Source organism: Hyperolius riggenbachi, chromosome 5, assembly GCF_040937935.1.
Source record: "Hyperolius riggenbachi isolate aHypRig1 chromosome 5, aHypRig1.pri, whole genome shotgun sequence".
In the NCBI taxonomy this organism is placed as follows: domain Eukaryota; kingdom Metazoa; phylum Chordata; class Amphibia; order Anura; family Hyperoliidae; genus Hyperolius; species Hyperolius riggenbachi.
In genome coordinates this window covers 410933865-410950842 of record NC_090650.1, presented here as the reverse complement: position 1 = coordinate 410950842, position 16978 = coordinate 410933865, and the positions used below count along the sequence as shown (strand labels likewise).

The following is a 16978-nucleotide window of genomic DNA, read 5'->3' as shown; positions in this document are numbered from 1 at the left end:
ACTTCTTACCTGTGCCTGGTAACTGCTTGCTGAGCACACAGCTCAACAGTCCGTGGAAAGGAGGCCTCAAACTTGGTCTTTGAGCACGCATAAATTTTCTCATGCAAAGTACTTCTTCTTCTTGCTGGACGGTTGAGGCACTTACTGAATTATATATATAGATAGATTATATATATAGATTCCCCCTCCAGGCCGCCATGGATAGTGGGGGAATGATATAATTCGGCTTCCAGCGATTGCTGGAGGTCGAATTATTGTGTTTTTTAAGCAACTTCGGCTCCGTCTTCTGACGGCGCTGACGTTACTCACTGAGCGCAGCTATAGACTGATTCCCATTACAGTCTATGGCGGCACTCGCTGCGCCCAAATCTAGCAGTGCTGAAAAGCACTGCTCCACGACCGCTTTGCAGTATTGGTTTTTTGACCCTGCATAGTTTGACATGCGAAAGCAAATGCATATTTGCATGAGCATTGCCTCATGAATAGTCAATTAGGCCAGATTTGCAAAGCCAGACTTGCTAGGGTTAAGCCTCCTTTCCACAGACTGTTGATAGGCAGTGAAATGCCTCTCAAACTCTCTCAACTGCTCACTGCTGCCTAGTAACTGCTTGTTGCTGCCCGATAACTGCTTGTTGCTGCCTGATAACTGCTTGTTGCTGCCTGATAACTGCTTGTTGCTGCCTGATAACTTCTTACCTGTGCCTGGTAACTGCTTGCTGAGCACACAGCTCAACAGTCCGTGGAAAGGAGGCCTCAAACTTGGTCTTTGAGCACGCATAAATTTTCTCATGCAAAGTACTTCTTCTTCTTGCTGGACGGTTGAGGCACTTACTGAATTATATATATAGATAGATTATATATATAGATTCCCCCTCCAGGCCGCCATGGATAGTGGGGGAATGATATAATTCGGCTTCCAGCGATTGCTGGAGGTCGAATTATTGTGTTTTTTAAGCAACTTCGGCTCCGTCTTCTGACGGCGCTGACGTTACTCACTGAGCGCAGCTATAGACTGATTCCCATTACAGTCTATGGCGGCACTCGCTGCGCCCAAATCTAGCAGTGCTGAAAAGCACTGCTCCACGACCGCTTTGCAGTATTGGTTTTTTGACCCTGCATAGTTTGACATGCGAAAGCAAATGCATATTTGCATGAGCATTGCCTCATGAATAGTCAATTAGGCCAGATTTGCAAAGCCAGACTTGCTAGGGTTAAGCCTCCTTTCCACAGACTGTTGATAGGCAGTGAAATGCCTCTCAAACTCTCTCAACTGCTCACTGCTGCCTAGTAACTGCTTGTTGCTGCCCGATAACTGCTTGTTGCTGCCTGATAACTGCTTGTTGCTGCCTGATAACTTCTTACCTGTGCCTGGTAACTGCTTGCTGAGCACACAGCTCAACAGTCCGTGGAAAGGAGGCCTCAAACTTGGTCTTTGAGCACGCATAAATTTTCTCATGCAAAGTACTTCTTCTTCTTGCTGGACGGTTGAGGCACTTACTGAATTATATATATAGATATTTTACTATCAAAATGCATTCGTAGAATATCGCTAAGTTTAGCCATAATTTACCTAGCAGCAATCCCCTTCTCCCTTTTTTACAGGCACCTTATTTACATGTATGTGCTTTACTCCTGTAGGACTCAAAGCGCATAACCATGGCTCAGACCAGTAATCAGTCGTGGGCCGAAATATTGCATGTGCGAAATTTAGCATAGAAATTCACAATTACGCATCGTAATCGTAATGCAAAATTTCAGGGGAAATTGTAATTCATTTCGTATGTAATAGTAATATTTCACAATTTCGCTTAATTTTTCGCGTAATTTGTGCTGGCTTTACTGGCTAATAGCAAAGCTACCAAAATTGCTACATATGTTAAGAAGAATAAGTCAAGAAAAGAAATGTTCAAAAAAACCTTGTAGTTTTTGAGAAAATCGATTTTAAAAATGCAAAGAAAAATGTTTTTTAAACTGTCATTTTTCTGAATGTACAAAACATTTTTTTCTTTACATTTTTAAAATTGATTTTCTCAAAAACTACTAAGTCTTTTTTTTTTTTTTTTACTTGTACCCACTATTAACATATGTAGCAATTTTGGTGTCAATAGCATGTATGGGGGCTTTGATATTCACCTTCAAATTCGGCACGAAATTACACAAAATCAATTAAATGTACACATCGTAATTACGTATAGGCGAAATTGCGAAAATTTACACAAAAAATTGCGTAATCGTAATTAGCTTACAATCATGACTGGCAGTAATTGGTAATTTCCCTCCATTATAGGTAGCCAGATGACTGCCTTAATCCCTTCTCCCCCCCTTTCAGTATAGGTAGCCAACTCGCCTTCCCACCGCAGCGGCTATCAGTGTCACTCATTTCTATACTCGTCTCCAGTGCAGAAGCTTCCTCTTCCTTTCCGTTTTCAATGCTGCCCAAGTCCATAGCCGCTGGCCACAATGCAAACGTGCACAGAGAGCGAGGTGGCCGCTGCACAGGCGGCTAGCAGCAGAGTACCATGGTCAGGCGCTCACCTGATCTTCCTGCATTGCAGCATTTGCAAGCTTGCAAATGCTGCACCAGTTTAGCCTGCTGGTTTGGTGCCCTTGCTCCTGTGGTGCCCGAGGCCATGGCCTAGGTGGCCTTGGCCTAAATTCGGCCCTGCTCACTGTACTGCTTTGTAACTGATCGCGTTATTCTAGCTCACTGCATGCAGGCTTTGTATTAAAGTCTATGTACAGTCTCTTTTACAGTGGGATGTTGCGTTTGATGCGACGTTAAAGTCGCACAACGTGCCCCTAACGCAAGCACTTGTAGGTTATGAAATTGGACGTTATTTTGCACTGCGTTGTGTCTCTTGGTGCGCCGTTTTTGTCGCATACTGATGGAACGAAAACTGCGCATGCATTACATTTATAAAATAAAAAAAACATTACTGAGCATGTGCAACACACATAACGTACCAAATGTATTGCTAAACGCACAGCATGCAGGACTTCCTAAATATTGCTACACGTTACACTCAATGCAACGTGTGCACTGTGAATTTCGCACAGACTTTGTATTGCTGTGCGTTAGTCTGCGTTATAATTTTTTATAAAGTGCGACTTTAACGTCCCACTGTGAAAGAGGCCTAATGGCCCATACTCACGGGCAACTTTTTTGGTCTGTCGCCAGCACACGTGAGCGTGTGCGCGACAGGCCGGCGACAGTTCCTCGCCAGGTCCCTCCGCGTACACACGCGGAAGAGGGACCAGCGGTGCGACGGAAGTTGTCGCCGACGTTCCTCCTCCCCCGGCCGGAAGCTCCGTATTCTTCATGTAGGTTGCTGTCGCTAGTCCGCGTACTCACGCGGACTAGCGACAGTTGCGGCAGAGTTGCGGCGGCAACTGTCATCAGGCGATTGAGCGGTTCAATCGCCTGGCGACATCAGCGACGAGCGACAGTTCGGGGTGCGCGCCCGTGCAACGCCACATACTCACGGGCGACCTGTCGCCGCAACACGCGCGCGCCGCGTGTTGCGGCGACAATTGTAGCCCGTGAGTATGGGCCATTAGTCTGGCATTTATGAACACCTGACTATCTCCTCTGTAACACAGTCCAGCCTGCAACCCTGTATTGCTCTGAAACATATCTTTGCGCTTTGAGTCCTATGGGAGAAAAGCGCTTTACAAATGTTATTGTATAATTGGATTGTAGTGTATTATAACACATAAGTTCTGCAACTGACCACTGTGAACCTAACCTAACTTCAGGGGAAAGAAAATGTGAAGCTCGTAAAATGACCCCAGTATTCTCAGCAGCAATTTCTTACCTTTTGGCCCGGGTAATATTGTGTGCGTTAAGCAGGTATCCGATCGATTTTCCGCCTCGGAGGAGCTGTGGACCGGGATCAGCACCAGGAGGGAGAGGCAGAAGGTCAACCGAGTAGCGCTCACACCCGCCATAGCTGGGAGATGCTGCAATCCGTCAGTCCCAGGGTCCGGTGACTGTATGAGAGACAAGTCATTAGTGCTCAGTAATTAGTGCTTATCCTGGAGGCCTCTGTACAGTGTCCGGAATATTTATCCTGTCCTGACATTTGTTTACTTTCACTTATCTCTGCAGGATGGAACAGTCAGTGTCTGCATCTGTGGGATATTACACACTGGTTGGGTTACTAAAATGAATCTAAAATAATTGTATCTGTTAAAAAAGCATGTTTGTTAAAGTAAACCTGATACGGGAGCATAACAAATCTATACATACCTGGGGCTTCCTCCTGCCCCCTCTGGCCTTGATCGCTCCCACGCTGCCGTCCTCCGGTACCTGCAGCTTCACCAACTGGCCCAGGTTAGTTGTCAAGTTGGGGCCAGTCGGCACAGTTGGGCTGTGCACGCTCCCCTATCTCACTTCCATTGCCAGGAGCGTTCTGCGCCTTGGGAGTGCAACAGCGGAGCGCACACACACCAACTTGCGCCTGTGCAGTATGGCCTGGAGCGGAGAACTATCTGGGGCAATTTGTGGCCCCTGTAGGCAGCAGAGGACGGCGGCTATTATATTTTTAATTAATGGACCACGCTTGTGAAAAATTGTAAAAAATAAATTACATGTAAACACATACAGATAAGAAGTATGTTCCTCCCACAGTAAAATGAGCATTTTCTCCTATGTTGCTGTCACTTACAGTAAGTAGTAGAAATCTTACAGAAGTGACAGGTTTTGGACTAGTCCATCTCTTCAGTCAGACCCAATATGGACAGAAGAGTGACATTTTAAAGGACTTACGAGGCCAAATTATTAAAAAAAAAAGTTAAAAAAGTTAAGTACCTGCATCTCTTTAAAAGACACGGAGGACGCCATCCAGCCCGACCCGGGCCCTGCGGTCGTGACAGTCCGGGGGGTCTATTGAGCGGCGGGGACCCGGCGGAATGACACGGGGGGCGCGGATGGCGTCCTCCGTGTTTTTTAAAGAGATGCAGGTACTTAACTTTGTAAACTTTTTTTTAATAGTTTGGCCTCGTAAGTCCTTTAATGGCTGACCTATAAAAGATGTGATTTTTATCTTGAAGGGAGAAGTGTGGAACCTTTTTCATGACCTGCTACCTGGAGTTGCTTCCTTACCAGCACACAAAGCACCTAAAGCTAGCTACGTACAGCATAACCGAAGACAGAAATGGCAGTTAATGACTGTTTCAGCTGATGATCGTTATGTGTGTACAGCGGCCACTGATCAATATTGCTTGGGCATCAGGGGTCGTTAAGGATTTGTTTTATTGGACCCCTGATGCCCGAGCATTACTGATGCCAATGCTGTTTCCACCCCGCCGACCAACTGAAGCTGCTCTGACATTCACTGATCATCGTCCCTCCATTTGAAACAGAACACATTGCTAGCCTCAAGGTACAGCATCATTCCCCGTATTGTCACCTGAGGGATCATTTCCCGATGGGTGATTTGGGATCCCCATAAGCTTTAATGCAAATATCGGCTATAAAGAGCCCAAAGCAACAAAAAAAAAATTGGGTGCGCAATAATTATCGTTTTAAAAATGATAAGGTTATACTTTTTGAAATTGTTTATTGTTTTAAAAATGTAAACATTATAGTTTTTGACATTTTTAATGTTTAGTATTTATAAATTATTCGTTTTTGAAAGTCATCGTTTTGAAATGTATCATTTTCAATATAATAAGATTAGGAGGGGGGATTTAGGGTTAGGCATCAGGAAGACGAGTTTTAGGGTTAGGCGTCAGGAAGGGTGGTTTATTGTTAGGCATCAGGAAGGGGGGTGTTTAGGGTTAGGCGCAGGAACGGGGGGGGGGGGTTAGGGTTAGGCGTCAGGAACGGGGGGGGGGGTTAGGGTTAAGCGTCAGGAAGGGGGGGGGGGGGGAGTTTAGTGTTCATCAGGAAGGGTGGTTTATTGTTAGGCATCAGGAAGGGGGGTTTTAGGGCTAGGCGTCAGAAAGGATGGTTTATTGTTTTGAAATGTATCATTTTCAATATAATAAGATTAGGAGGGGGGATTTAGGGTTAGGCATCAGGAAGACGAGTTTTAGGGTTAGGCGTCAGGAAGGGTGGTTTATTGTTAGGCATCAGGAAGGGGGGTGTTTAGGGTTAGGCGTCAGGAACGGGGGGGGGGTGGGTAAGGGTTAGGCGTCAGGAACGGGGGGGGGGGGGGGGGGGTTAGGGTTAAGCGTCAGGAAGGGGGGGGGGGAGTTTAGTGTTCATCAGGAAGGGTGGTTTATTGTTAGGCATCAGGAAGGGGGGTTTTAGGGCTAGGCGTTAGAAAGGATGGTTTATTGTTAGGCATCAGGAAGGGGGGTTTTAGGGTTAGGCGTCAGGAACGGGGGGGGGGGTTAGGGTTAGGCGTCAGGAACGGGGGGGGGGGGGTTAGGGTTAGGCGTCAGGAAGGGGGGTTTTAGGGTTAGGCGTCAGGAAGGGGGGTTTTAGGGTTAGGCGTCAGGAAGGGGGGTTTTAGGGTTAGGTGTCAGAAAGGGGGGTTTTAGCGGTAGGTGTCAGGAAGAAAGGTTTTAGGGTTAGGTGTCAGGAAGGAGGGTTTTAGGGTTAGGTGTCAGGAAGGAGGATTTTAGGGTTAGGTGTCAGGAAGGAGGGTTTTAGGGTAAGGCATCGGAGGGGGTGGTTCCGTGAGAGAAGGGTTAGGTTAAGATGTAGTAAAATATCATTAATATATATACCTATATTTTATTACGATAATTTACACTAATTACACTTTAAAAACGAAGAATATCGGTAGATATTAATGATAATTTTATTAATGAAAACAGGCCCATTTTACCTTGTGCCCCTATTTCTTGCATGCCAGTTAAGTGACAAGACGATATACAGTATAGTCTGTACAGCACTGTGGAGGTGTCAGCGGCTCAGCGCTATATACCGGTAAATATTAAATAATAATATGTATGCATACGCATGCATTTTACGTTTTTTTATTTTCTCAATAGTGGTCCTTTAAAGCTGTATTTGTAACCCTCTAAACCAAAATAAGACAATTTGGTAACTGGTTCCTGAAAGGCCCTATTTAGCATAAGGACTATAGATACAATTGCCTATCTCATCAGTTTCCATTCATTGAAGTGTAAATATCGCCAGTCACCTACGGTAGGTCATTTGTTTTTGTGGTCTAGAAGATCAGAGGTTGGGGACTGTTCGCTGTATATCCTGGTCTGTAGTAATCTTTGTCCTATATCATTTATGTTGTTGTAAATAGCTTGTGCTGTGTGTAGGCCTGCTTAGTCATTTAACTAGAAAGCATCTGACTTCACATAAATAGCGATCAAAGGGCAGCAGTTCCCACGCGCTTCGGAACATTGACTCATCCAGCCAAGAAACCCTATGTGTTTATGTCGTGACGCATAGCGATACCTAAATACCAGCTTCCACATAGACGCTGACATCATAAAGGGACCTGTTCTCTTGTGCCACTTCTATATATGTGCAGGATAAATACATTGCATCATATAAGTAGGTTACTCTGTGTGAAAATGATTCACAGTTTTATTCACTAAACTTCTGCTTTTTTAAGATAATTTTAAGAAATGCATTATCTACAGTGGATTACTTTTTAGAATGATTTAGACCTAAATATTATGTTAATTCAATATGCAGAGCCCGATCATCCTCAAGGCAAACCTAGGCAGTTGCCTAGGGCCTGGAAAGTGACCAGGGGCCTGGTTGATGCTAACCTACACTCAGTCCCCTTTTACTCTTGCATTTAAAACCACTGTTTTATTGCAGGGAAACGCAAGGCAACGCAAGGCAATGGGGCCTAGCACACGTACCCAGTTGAGAGTGTTTGATCCGCTGCCACAAAGTCAACAGTGCATCACCGGCCAACTTTTGCAGTGACGCAGAGGCGGTGGAAGTAATGCAAGTCAATGGGTGACGCTTTTTTTTTAAAAATGTTGGTGGAGGCTGTATGGCGCAAGTGCAGAACAACGGGAATGCAACAGGGAAACCCGAGAATCCTAGTGACATACTTCCTGTCCAGCAGGGTGTACGTACTTCCTGTCCAGCTAGGAGTACGTAACTGGGCAAGGGGTGGCAGGGCCTGTGGGAAGGGGGGGGGGGGGGGGCGGGGCAGGGCTGTGCATATGACACCATCAGCGCACTCTGCCGCAGGGTCATATGTTTGTGATTTTGTGCAATGTGGTGCCACGTGTCAGGTGATTGTTAGTGGGGTAGGGGTGTCGTAGTCGCCCTAAGGGGCGCTTCTACTATGAGATGGAATTCAGGACCAGGAAGTAAGTACATGCGGCACATGGATCCCGGCAACGTAATATCGTAATTACCCGCTCAGCCGGTCTACATGCACCGGGAAATGCTAGCTTGGTGCTAGGCCTGCAGAAGGGCAATGTGGGGAGGACAAACGGCCCCCCCAGGAGCATGGGCCCAGTTGCAAGGGACCACTGCGACCACGGTCTCTACACCACTGACTACAAATGACGTTACACAGTAGTACTGTACTCTGCATATGCACTCCCTGCAGAGCTGTTCTGGATCCACTGAGAATGTTGTGTACATTGTTTGTTTATTACCCGCTGGGTTCACAGTGATCAGTTGCATAACACACGCGTTATAATGAGTATAAACTGCAATGAAGACTGGACTGGACACTTTTTCTTCTCCTCTATCTCTTCCTATCTTGTCTAAAAGGGTCACTTTTCTGTCATCACAGGTTCTCTTGCAAAAATGCATCTGTTGAACATACAGCATTAGGGATGCTCAAATACCGACTTTGGAGGAAATTTAAATAGGTGTTATTTGGATTTCATCCTGCTAATTACATCACCCGTGCAGGTGGGCGAGGGGGGGTTCATCTTACCCATGAGACGTCTTCTTCGTTCCGTCCCTCGGCGCCTCCCACGATGCGTTCCAATCCGCCGTCACGTGACTATGCACTTCCTCCTCCAACCCGAATGGAGGAAGTGTTTGTATTGTAATCACATGACGCCGAATTGGAACGCATCTGTAACGATCGGTGTAACACAGAGAGGGTCTGATTATTGGTGATCTGCAGTATCACCAAAAATACAGATATATACCTGATTATTGATGATCTGCAGTATCACCGATAATCAGATAAACGGTATTACTAACCTCTGGACACCTGAGTGATATGAGTGTTTGGTGCAACAGTAATACTTTGAGAACGATATCAGGAGGACAGGTATAAGGCCCCGTTCACATTACAAACGCGGACGGGCACGCACGCGGAACGCAACGCGTACGAACGCACGCCATCCGCGTTTGTATGCGTTGCGTGGCTGATCCCATCACTGAAAAGTGAATGGGACAGCCATGCGTTTTGGCAAAAAATGCGGGCAGCATGCGTTCCCGGACCGCACAGGTCCGGAACGCATGCAGTGTGAACATCAGACATTGCACTCTATGCAATGTCTGATGTCGTGCGTTTCGGCCACCTGCACGCGTTTCCAAAACGCGGCTGGAAACGCGTGCAGTGTGAACGGGGCCTAAAGGCAGTAAGGAATACTGCACTAGAGAATGAGTACCTTTCAGCAGCCTGAGAATCTCCCGCAGGGAGGAGTCAGACTGGGAGAGGAAAGGACCAGAGCGTGAGTGACACCAATAGGAGGATGTCACTGACTGATCTGTGAACTATCTCTTAACTGAGGAGATAGTTTTCAAGGTCGGGCAAGCCAGGTCGGCAACACACGGACATACACAGTACAAAGACAGAAGGCTGATTTGGTAATCCAAAGGCAAGCAGGGTTTGGCAACAGAGTATCAGATATAGCGAAGTACCAAATAGTGAACAGAAGAGTGGTCAGGAAAGCAGAAAGTCATAACAGATAATAAACAATGCCTAGTCTTGGGTGTGAGCTCCGTGATCATCAACACCCTGGAACTAGTCTGACATATAACAGAATGATAACACAATTCCCTAGTCTTGGGTGTGAGGTCCGTGATCATCAACACCCTGGAACTAGTCTGAAGTATAACATAATGGTAACACAAGTCCCTAATCTTGGGTGTGAGGTCATTGATCATCAACACCCTGGAACTAGTCTGAAGTATAACAGAATGGTAACACAGATTCTGACAATAAGGTCTGAGTGCTTCCACGTAGTGATCGCAACGGCAGACAACCAGCGAATGACCAGCACCCGGTATATATAGAACAGCGCTCTCCAGTGCCTCCCCTAAGTGCTGGACCAATGGGAACTGGTTGAATCGTCAGCTGACCGGCTTGGTCAGCTGACTCCCTTCTGGCTGTCATAAAAGTTCTGCCTCTCAGAGCGCGCGCGCGTCCTTCTGAACCTGTGTGGACTATCAGTCCCAGCCACACAAGACATGTGTTGCGTACCACCCGCCGCGCTGGACGCGGAACCAGCCGCACCGCTATCAGGGCATGCAGGGGTTTCTCTGCGTTCAACCATACTGGCAGATGTAGGCCTATGCGGCGGCTTTTCCGCGTTTTCTCACAGCATCGTGGGAGGTGCCGAGGGACGGAACGAAGAAGACGTCTCATGGGTAAGATGACCCCCCTCGCCCACCCGCACAGGTGATGTAATTAGCAGGATGAAATCTGAATAACACCTATTCGGATTTCATGTGAAGTCGCTATTTGAGCATGCCTATACAGTATTATCGGGTTTGTAAGGCTTTCCTCAGCGTGCAGAGGCACTCTTGTGTCTAGTTCTTATGATGACCTATTTTCCACACAGAGCGACGCATCTACACAGGCAGCCACACTGTGGTGATGTGCGGAGACAGGTGTGCTGACAAAGCATAGAAAGTTTCACTATGACAAAGACCAAAGACATCACATGTATAGCAAAAACCACACCACATTGGCCTCAATTCACTAAGCTTTATCAAACACTTTATCAAACGTTTGATAATTTACCTCATGGGTAAAATCTAATTTTGAATTCACTAAGGTGTAGGATTTTATCCATGAGGTAAATTATCAAACGTTTGATAAAGTGTTTGATAAAGCGTAGTGAATTGAGACCATTATGTCTGAAGAATAAATCTTCGCTGGTGATGAACACAAATTTCGCATAGATGTAATTTTGCACCTAAATCGCAATTACAATGCGAAATCGTAATACAAAATTTCAGGAAAATATTGTAATTAATTATGTCTGTAATTGTCGTCATTCGTCATTTCGCATACATTTTCACGTAAATTTTTGCTGGATTTTCACGCAATTTATTGCCGACTTTAGTGGTCAATAGCAAACCCCCCATACTACTGCCCCATATTTTTGCCACCAAAATTGCTACATATGTTAGGGAGAATAGTAGGTGCAAGTCAAAAAAATTTTTCAAAAAGACCTTGTAGTTTTTAAGAAAATCAATTTTAATAATGCAATGTAAAATGGTTTCTAAACTGTCATGTTTCTGAATTTAAAGAGACCCTGTAACAAAAATTGCATCCTGTTTTTTATCATCCTACAAGTTCCAAAAGCTATTCTAATGTGTTCTAGCTTACTGCAGCACTTTCTACTATCACAGTCTCTGTAATAAATCAATGTATCTTTCCCCTGTCAGACTTGTCGGCCTGTGTCTGGAAGGCTGCCAAGTTCTTCAGTGTTGTGGTTCTGCTATGAACTCCCCCTTCCAGGCCCCTCTATGCACACTGCCTGTGTATATTTAGATTAGGGCAGCTTCTCTCTTCTCTCTTATCTTTTACAAGCTGGATAAATCGTCCTCTGAGCTGGCTGGGCTTTCACATACTGAAGAATTACAAACAAGGGCAAAGCTGTTTGCAGGAAGAAACAAGCAGCCTGAAACTTCAGTGCATGAGAACAGGGGGAAAGAAACACACAAATGATCTCTTGAGATTCAAAAGGAGGGCTGTATACAGCCTGCTTGTGCATGGATGTATTTTCTATGTGTGGACATACTGTACATCAACCTACTTCCTGTTTTGGTGGCCATTTTGTTTGTTTATAAACAAACTTTTTAAAACAGTTTTTAACCACTTTTAATGCGGCGAGGAGCGGCGAAATTGTGACAGAGGGTAATAGGAGATGTCCCCTAACGCACTGGTATGTTTACTTTTGTGCGATTTTAACAATACAGATTCTCTTTAAAAAACATTTTTTCTTTGCACTTTTAAAATCGATTTTCTTAAAAACCACAAAGTATTTTTTAAAAATTGTTTTTTTTTGCCTTGTACCCAATGTTCTTCTTAACATATGTAGCAATTTTCGTGACAATAGCATGTATTGGGTCTTTGCTATTTACCGCTAAAACCAGCACAAAATTAGGGGGAAATTACATGAATCTAATCTTTGCTCCTCTTTCATTCATGCTGGTAGGTAGAGGATCGAATGGGGTTAAAGAGGAACTTTAACACACCAATTAACTTCATCCCAATTGGTAGCTGATTTCCCGTTTCCCACAATTAATATTTACCTTTTCTCTAATAGATCATTGGGAGGGGGGTGTCTCCTGCACCTGACAGTTTCCTGCACCTTGTTGCATTGTGGGAAATAATAGCCTTTTCCAGCTGCATAGAACTCTTAGTAAACAAACATTTCGGCAAATCACCTGTCAATACTAAAGATTTCGCCACCTTTGATAATAAAATTGTAAAGAAAGAAAAAGACAATTTTTGTTCTTTACGTTATTTTTGCCGTAGTTCCTCTTTAAGCTCTTTTTACACTCAGTCATCGGGTGGTCAGGAGAAACCAGAACAATTTTTAGTGACCACCGGAGGGAACTCCCTTCAAAACTGTGCTAAATAAAGATGAAAGTGCTGGCTGACCATCCACGTGTTTACTGTCTCCAGACTCGGGAAACGTTGCATAACCGCTGTCCAGCGTCCACTCAATACGCTTATTCTTTCTCCACTAGGGAAAATGTGAAGCCCTTTCTTGTGATCTTCAGCTCCAGCAACAACAGCAACGAAAACAAACACAAATAATAATTCAAACCAACAGCCTCAACCGGGTCAAAGCCTGGACTCAACAAGACCTCTGAAGGTGTTCTGTGGTATCTGGCAGGGCTGTTTCTGACCTAATGTGGTGCTCCAGGCCAGACAACTTATGTCACCCTTCCCAACCACACCCACATATATGCAGAAACTCTATAGATAGGGAAAAACAGGATTCTCCCCACTGTGGCAACTATATTAGTATTGGTTAAAGCGGATCCGAGATGAAAAACTAACTATAACAAGTAACTTGTCTATATATCTTATCTAAAGTTTAGATAGTTTACACAGCATATCTAGCTGCAAACAGCTTCTAAAGTTTATGATTATTTATTCCTGTGATACAATGAGAGCAGCCATGTTCTTTGTCACATTGCCACAGGCTGAGGGCTGGAGATGCTATCAGCTTGCCTGTGTGTAAATTCAATCCCCTCTCCTCCTCCCTCTGAAATCAGTGGCTAGTAACCTCCTCCTCCTGCCCAGACTGAGCTCCCATAAGCCCTTGCTACAGTGCCAAGGCACAAAAAGAGCTGTGGGTGAGGCTTCTTTAGTTTATAGGGAATTAGAGTATTAAAACAAAACAAAAAAAAAATATTTGGATAGCTTGCATGTTCTGTGATTCCCTGCAGACTGCCTGAAACAGACTTTCCTTAAAGTTTACCTGAGCCAAAGCTTGGGTACTAAATAACATACCCGTATTTTTCAGCGTATAAGACGCTCCTGACCATAAGACACATCTAGGTTAAGAGGACAAAAACCAGAGAAAAAAATATATATACTGAACTTCATGTATACACGGTGAAGAGGCATATTGTGGATTATGCTCCCTTTGTACATCATGCACCCTTTGTACCCTTCTGTCTACCTGTGTCTTCCTCTGTCCCCCTTGTGTCATCCTCTGTCCTCTGTGTGTCCCCCTTGTGTCTGCCTCTGTCCTCCTTGTGTCCTCCTCTATCCCCCTGTGTCCTCCTCTGCATGAGCACAGTACAGGGAGTCCCCGGCATTGCAGTGGGTTGGAGGTTGGTATTGGCAGCGTTCACAAGTCAGGACCTTCCTGCATTTGGACTATAAGACCCAGTGACTTTTTTCTTCACTTTTGGCGGAGAAAAAATGAGTCTTATAGTCCCAAAAATACAGTAATTACCTACAGGGACAGCGCTATCTTTGAGGAAAAGGACCCCCCCCCATCCCTGATTGCCTCCCTCAACTCTACTGTGCTCCTTGGGCCCCTGCATGATCAGCATTGCAACTTACCTGTCCCGGCATGCTGCTCTGTCCATGCTCCTCATCTTCACCCCCGCTGTTTGCCTCTTCTTTATGACCTGTCATATGTCATTACGCAATAATGTGCCAGGTCACCAGGTAGGGGCCGGCAGTAGGATGAAGATGGGAAGCACGGATGGAGGAACAGTGTGCCGGGACACAATGCAATCATATAGGGGCCCAGAGAGCACAGTAGAGTTGAGGGAGGTGATCGGGAATAGGGGAAGGAGGTGTTTGGCAGCACAAGGGGGGGGTCCAGCAGCGTTACATTTGGTGTGTGTGGGTGGGGGGGCAGGGTTATTTTTGCTGCTGTGGGGGGGGGGGGGGGAGTAGGGGCCCTAGGTCTACTCTTTCCCCTGGGGCCCAATTGTATCTTGAACTGGTACTGCTTATCTAAGAAGATCCACTGAAGTCTCAAAAAACAATCTCTATTTATTGATAAATGCATACAAATCCACCACTGTCCCCACTAAAAAGAGCAGCCTATGATGTATTGCACCACATACACATTGGATGTACGATACTGAATGTTGCTACAGTGGTTCCAGTATCCCATGAAGAGCCATTCTCGAATCACACTTCTCACCAGACTCCTTGATCAAAGGATTGTTATTGGTGTTTTCATCACTCCCGGGAGTTACAAGGACGGTTTGTGTGGGTATGTGTGATGCGTGCAGTCTGTGTGACACATGCCGGCTGTGTATGTGGTGCAATATAGGCTGCTCTTTTTAGTGGGGACAGTGGGGGATTTGTATGCATTTATCAATAAATAGGAGATTGTTTTTTGAGACTTCAGTGGATTTTTTTGGGGGGTATTGTGGATATAGCTACCACTGTGAGGCTCCCCTATTAGGGTTAATACAATCCAGAGTACTGCCTAGCGCTTGGTACTGTTTTGTTTTGGCTTATCTAAGAAGAGGGCCACGGCTCCCTCTGGCCAAAGCTTCCCCTATTGCAGCAGATATTACCCACAGGGCTTGTTGGTAATCTGATTGGGGCCACGCTCATCTTCAAGCACAAGCAAGGCTGTACTGCACCTGCACGCATACCTCCACGCCTGCGCAGTTAACTGAAGCTTGTGCAAAGGGGCAGAAATACAGCGCATAAGCTGCTGCTGGCCCCACCCCCACAACTGATGCCAGGCCACGCCCTTGCCCTGTTGCACTACAAAGAGCTTCCGGAGCCCTGGATCTGATCCTTTTTCAGGATCACCCACGCCCTCCCCAGCACCTAGAGAGGACGTGGGTGGTCCCGATAAAGGAATGGAAAGGGTTAAAGTATATATTAATGTGTGATTACTTTGATCTTTGTGATCTGTGGACCATAATAACATTTAAACATGTTTTATTACATTATAAACTTCCCTTTTCTGAAGTATACAAATATATTACATTACTCATCAGAGTATTGCGTTATTTCTGTAACATTTAGAGGGGGAATAAACATTTATGTATGTTGACATGTCCCTATTCTATTGCAAAACATTTCAGTTATAATTAAACAGCTACTTGGTCTGGTCACATGACCACTTAAAGGATGCAGGGGGTGACACATGACATGATGAGATAGACATATGCATGTACAGTGCCAAGCACACAAACAATTATGCTGTGCTCCTTTTTTTCTTTCTCTGCCTGAAAGAGTTAAACATCAGCTATGCAAGTGATAGTTTCTGTCCAGGTCGGACTATAGCCTAACCCAGTGATCTGCAAAGTTGGCTCTCCAGCTGTTAAGGAACTACAAGTCCCACAATGCATTTGCCTTCATGAATCATGACTGTGGTTGTCAGACTCCCGCAATGCATTGTGGGACTTGTAGTTCCGTAACAGCTGGAGAGCCAAGTTTGCAGATCACTGGCCTAACCTAACCACAGTGGCGTAAGTAGAGATCAGGGGGCCCCATAGCAAAACTTTCATGGGGCCCTCATATGTAGGTACTCTTAAGCAACCCTTACTAAAGGTATTACAACCATAAAACTCTTTCCTAGCAGAAAATGGCTTCTGAAAGCAGGAAAGAGATAAAAAGGGTCAATAGTTCATTGATTTTAGCTCTGTCATGTTTCAATGCATGTGTATGTCACTGAGCAGAGACAATGAAACAGTAAAAACTTAAAAAGTAGACCTAAATATAAAATATAACTGTGGGAAATCTAAAAAAGTAATTTTTAGGAGGAGGATAGATACAGTTGTTTATCTCACCAGTTTATTTTCTGCTTGTGTTTCCTTTAATTGTATATAATGTCACTGAGAAGAAGGCACTGTGAGCTATCAAGGGAGCTCCTGAATTTGGGATTAATTTACAGGTTTTTTTGCACACACAGTCACAGCAGTGGCATCTGGGTGGGTATGGCAGAGCGCTCGCTCATAAGGTACCACCCACAGCTCTCCAGATATTCAGCTCCCATCATGCATTGCACTGCAACAACAGCAAGTCTGACACCACTGTAAGCTTTGGAGATGTTACGTTTCTTCAGGCATTATACCGAACTGGATCAGAACCATAACAGTGTATTTTGTGTTTAAAGCGGACCTGAACTCAGAACTTCTTCTCTGCTCTAAAAGAAAAGCAACAGCATAATAAAATTTAAAGAAAAATGTTTCTTTGTTACAGCTGATAGAAATCCTGCAATGAATCTGCAGTGTGTCTACTTCCTGCTTTCAAGGAACCAGACATAGGGTTAGCAGCATCCTGTGTTTACAAATTAGCTGCTCTGCCAAGACTGCTGAGATCTCTGAGCTGACACAGCTGAGAGATCAATTTACACTTGTGATTAGCCTCAGATGAGGGGGAATTAGACAGGCTAA

The 16978-nt window shown here is 45.0% G+C and overlaps 2 protein-coding genes across 3 annotated transcripts in view; one reads left to right on the top strand and one right to left on the bottom strand.

The window, feature by feature from the left end:
• Positions 1-16978, bottom strand: part of COLEC10 (collectin subfamily member 10) — an 83288-nt gene that overhangs the window by 65636 nt on the left and 674 nt on the right. The window contains exons 1-2 of one of the 2 annotated variants that reach the window (XM_068237956.1): positions 5080-5141; positions 3816-3990 (exon numbers count right to left, since the gene is read on the bottom strand). In XM_068237956.1, coding sequence (XP_068094057.1) covers positions 3816-3948 — 133 coding nt within the window. In that variant the 5' untranslated portion in view covers positions 3949-3990; positions 5080-5141. Of the gene's footprint in view, positions 1-3815; positions 3991-5079; positions 5142-16978 lie in introns of those variants that run through there. The other variant, XM_068237955.1, reaches the window with a different exon arrangement.
• TNFRSF11B (TNF receptor superfamily member 11b) overlaps positions 5294-16978 on the top strand; it is a 115541-nt gene continuing 103856 nt past the window's right edge. Inside the window, exon 1 of the mRNA XM_068237954.1 lies at positions 5294-5384. The gene's annotated coding sequence lies outside the window, so the exon portion shown is untranslated. The remainder of the gene's footprint in view (positions 5385-16978) is intronic.